At 42.9% G+C, this 1,311-nt stretch overlaps 1 protein-coding gene across 1 annotated transcript in view; it reads left to right on the top strand.

Moving 5' to 3' along the window:
• The window catches only part of riox1 (ribosomal oxygenase 1), a gene marked incomplete at its 5' end in the record, with an annotated part of 11,068 nt that overhangs the window by 2,374 nt on the left and 7,383 nt on the right, over positions 1–1,311 (top strand). Inside the window, 3 exon segments of the mRNA XM_014019975.1 lie at positions 638–751; positions 856–962; positions 1,037–1,144. Of these exon segments, the coding sequence (XP_013875429.1) occupies positions 638–751; positions 856–962; positions 1,037–1,144 (329 nt within the window).

Genomic DNA, 1,311 nt, shown 5'->3' with positions numbered 1-1,311 from the left:
TCTCAGTAATCCAGGTAGAAAAATCAAAATGAATCGTTTCGTCTCTCCTCAGAGAGACTTCTTCAGTCTGAGAGTTTCAGGCAAAATCCAGGCTTTTAAGCCCTGCCTCCATGTGACTGATACTCACATCACATGGCTATCGTTGACACCTAATTAACACCTATTGTTAACAGGGGGTGGAGCGATATAGCCAGTATCACTCCACCCCAATGATAGCCATGTGATGTGAGTATCAGTCACATGGAGGCAGGGCTTAAAAGCCTGAATTTTGCCTGAAACTCTCAGACTGAAGAAGTCTCTCGGAGGAGAGACGAAACCTTTCATTAGAGAAGAACCCGTCCAGAAGACCTATACTATTTTTTTCTTTTTGACTTAATGTTCAGTTTGATGTGATGGGTCACTTATAAGTTTGCACTAAATAAACTCATGATGTAAAGGTTTGGAAAATGACATTAAATAATAAACAGTATCTGACTAACAGCAGGAATTTAGCTTCAGGGTTAAAAGTAATTAAATATTTCAACTTACTCTCTTATAAACGAATAATGTGATTTTTTTTGATACTACGATAACAGCATTAGAGTTGAGTCTGTTATAAATAAAACCAACTAAAGCGTGGAGTTTTTGTTGAATAAAGGAAACGGTTCAGTACGGAGTAAACCTGGATGTGACCAGCTACATTAACGGGAAGAGGGAGACTCACAATCCTCCGGGCAGAGCTCTGCCGTTTACCGTGTGGGACTTCTACGAGGTGAGCAACACACCGGTGGGAGCTTCTGGTTTGTTTGTTGAATACGTGAATCCTCCCAGCTGCTCTAAGAACGTCTCGTTCCAAAAACCCCTCTTCCCGTTTAGAGCGGCTGCTCCGTCCGGATGCTCAACCCTCAGGCGTTCTCCTCCACGGTGTGGAACGTTCTCTCCATCCTCCAGGAGCAGTTCGGCAGCATGGCAGGAGCTAACGTGTACGCTTCAGGGACGAGTCTGCTGCTGCGAGTGTATTCGGTTTCAGTTCTGAAGGTTTGTTTTGGTTTACCAGGTACCTGACCCCACCTGGAACGCAGGGCTTTGCTCCACATTATGACGACATCGAGGCTTTTGTGATTCAGCTGGAGGGGAAGAAACACTGGAGAGTGTACAACCCAAGGTAAAATCCAGCTGTTTTAATGAAATTGTCAAATTTATGTGGATATACAGCGGGTAAAATAAGTATTGAATACGTAACCATTTTTCTCAGTAAATATATTACTAGAGGTGCTAATGACATGAAATTTTCACCAGATGTTGGTAACAACCCAAGTGATCCATACATAC

The sequence above is a fragment of the Austrofundulus limnaeus genome, unplaced genomic scaffold, assembly GCF_001266775.1.
Source record: "Austrofundulus limnaeus strain Quisiro unplaced genomic scaffold, Austrofundulus_limnaeus-1.0 Scaffold237, whole genome shotgun sequence".
NCBI lineage: Eukaryota > Metazoa > Chordata > Actinopteri > Cyprinodontiformes > Rivulidae > Austrofundulus > Austrofundulus limnaeus.
The sequence above is the reverse complement of the archived record's forward strand: the minus strand, read 5'-3'. Positions and strand labels throughout refer to the sequence as shown.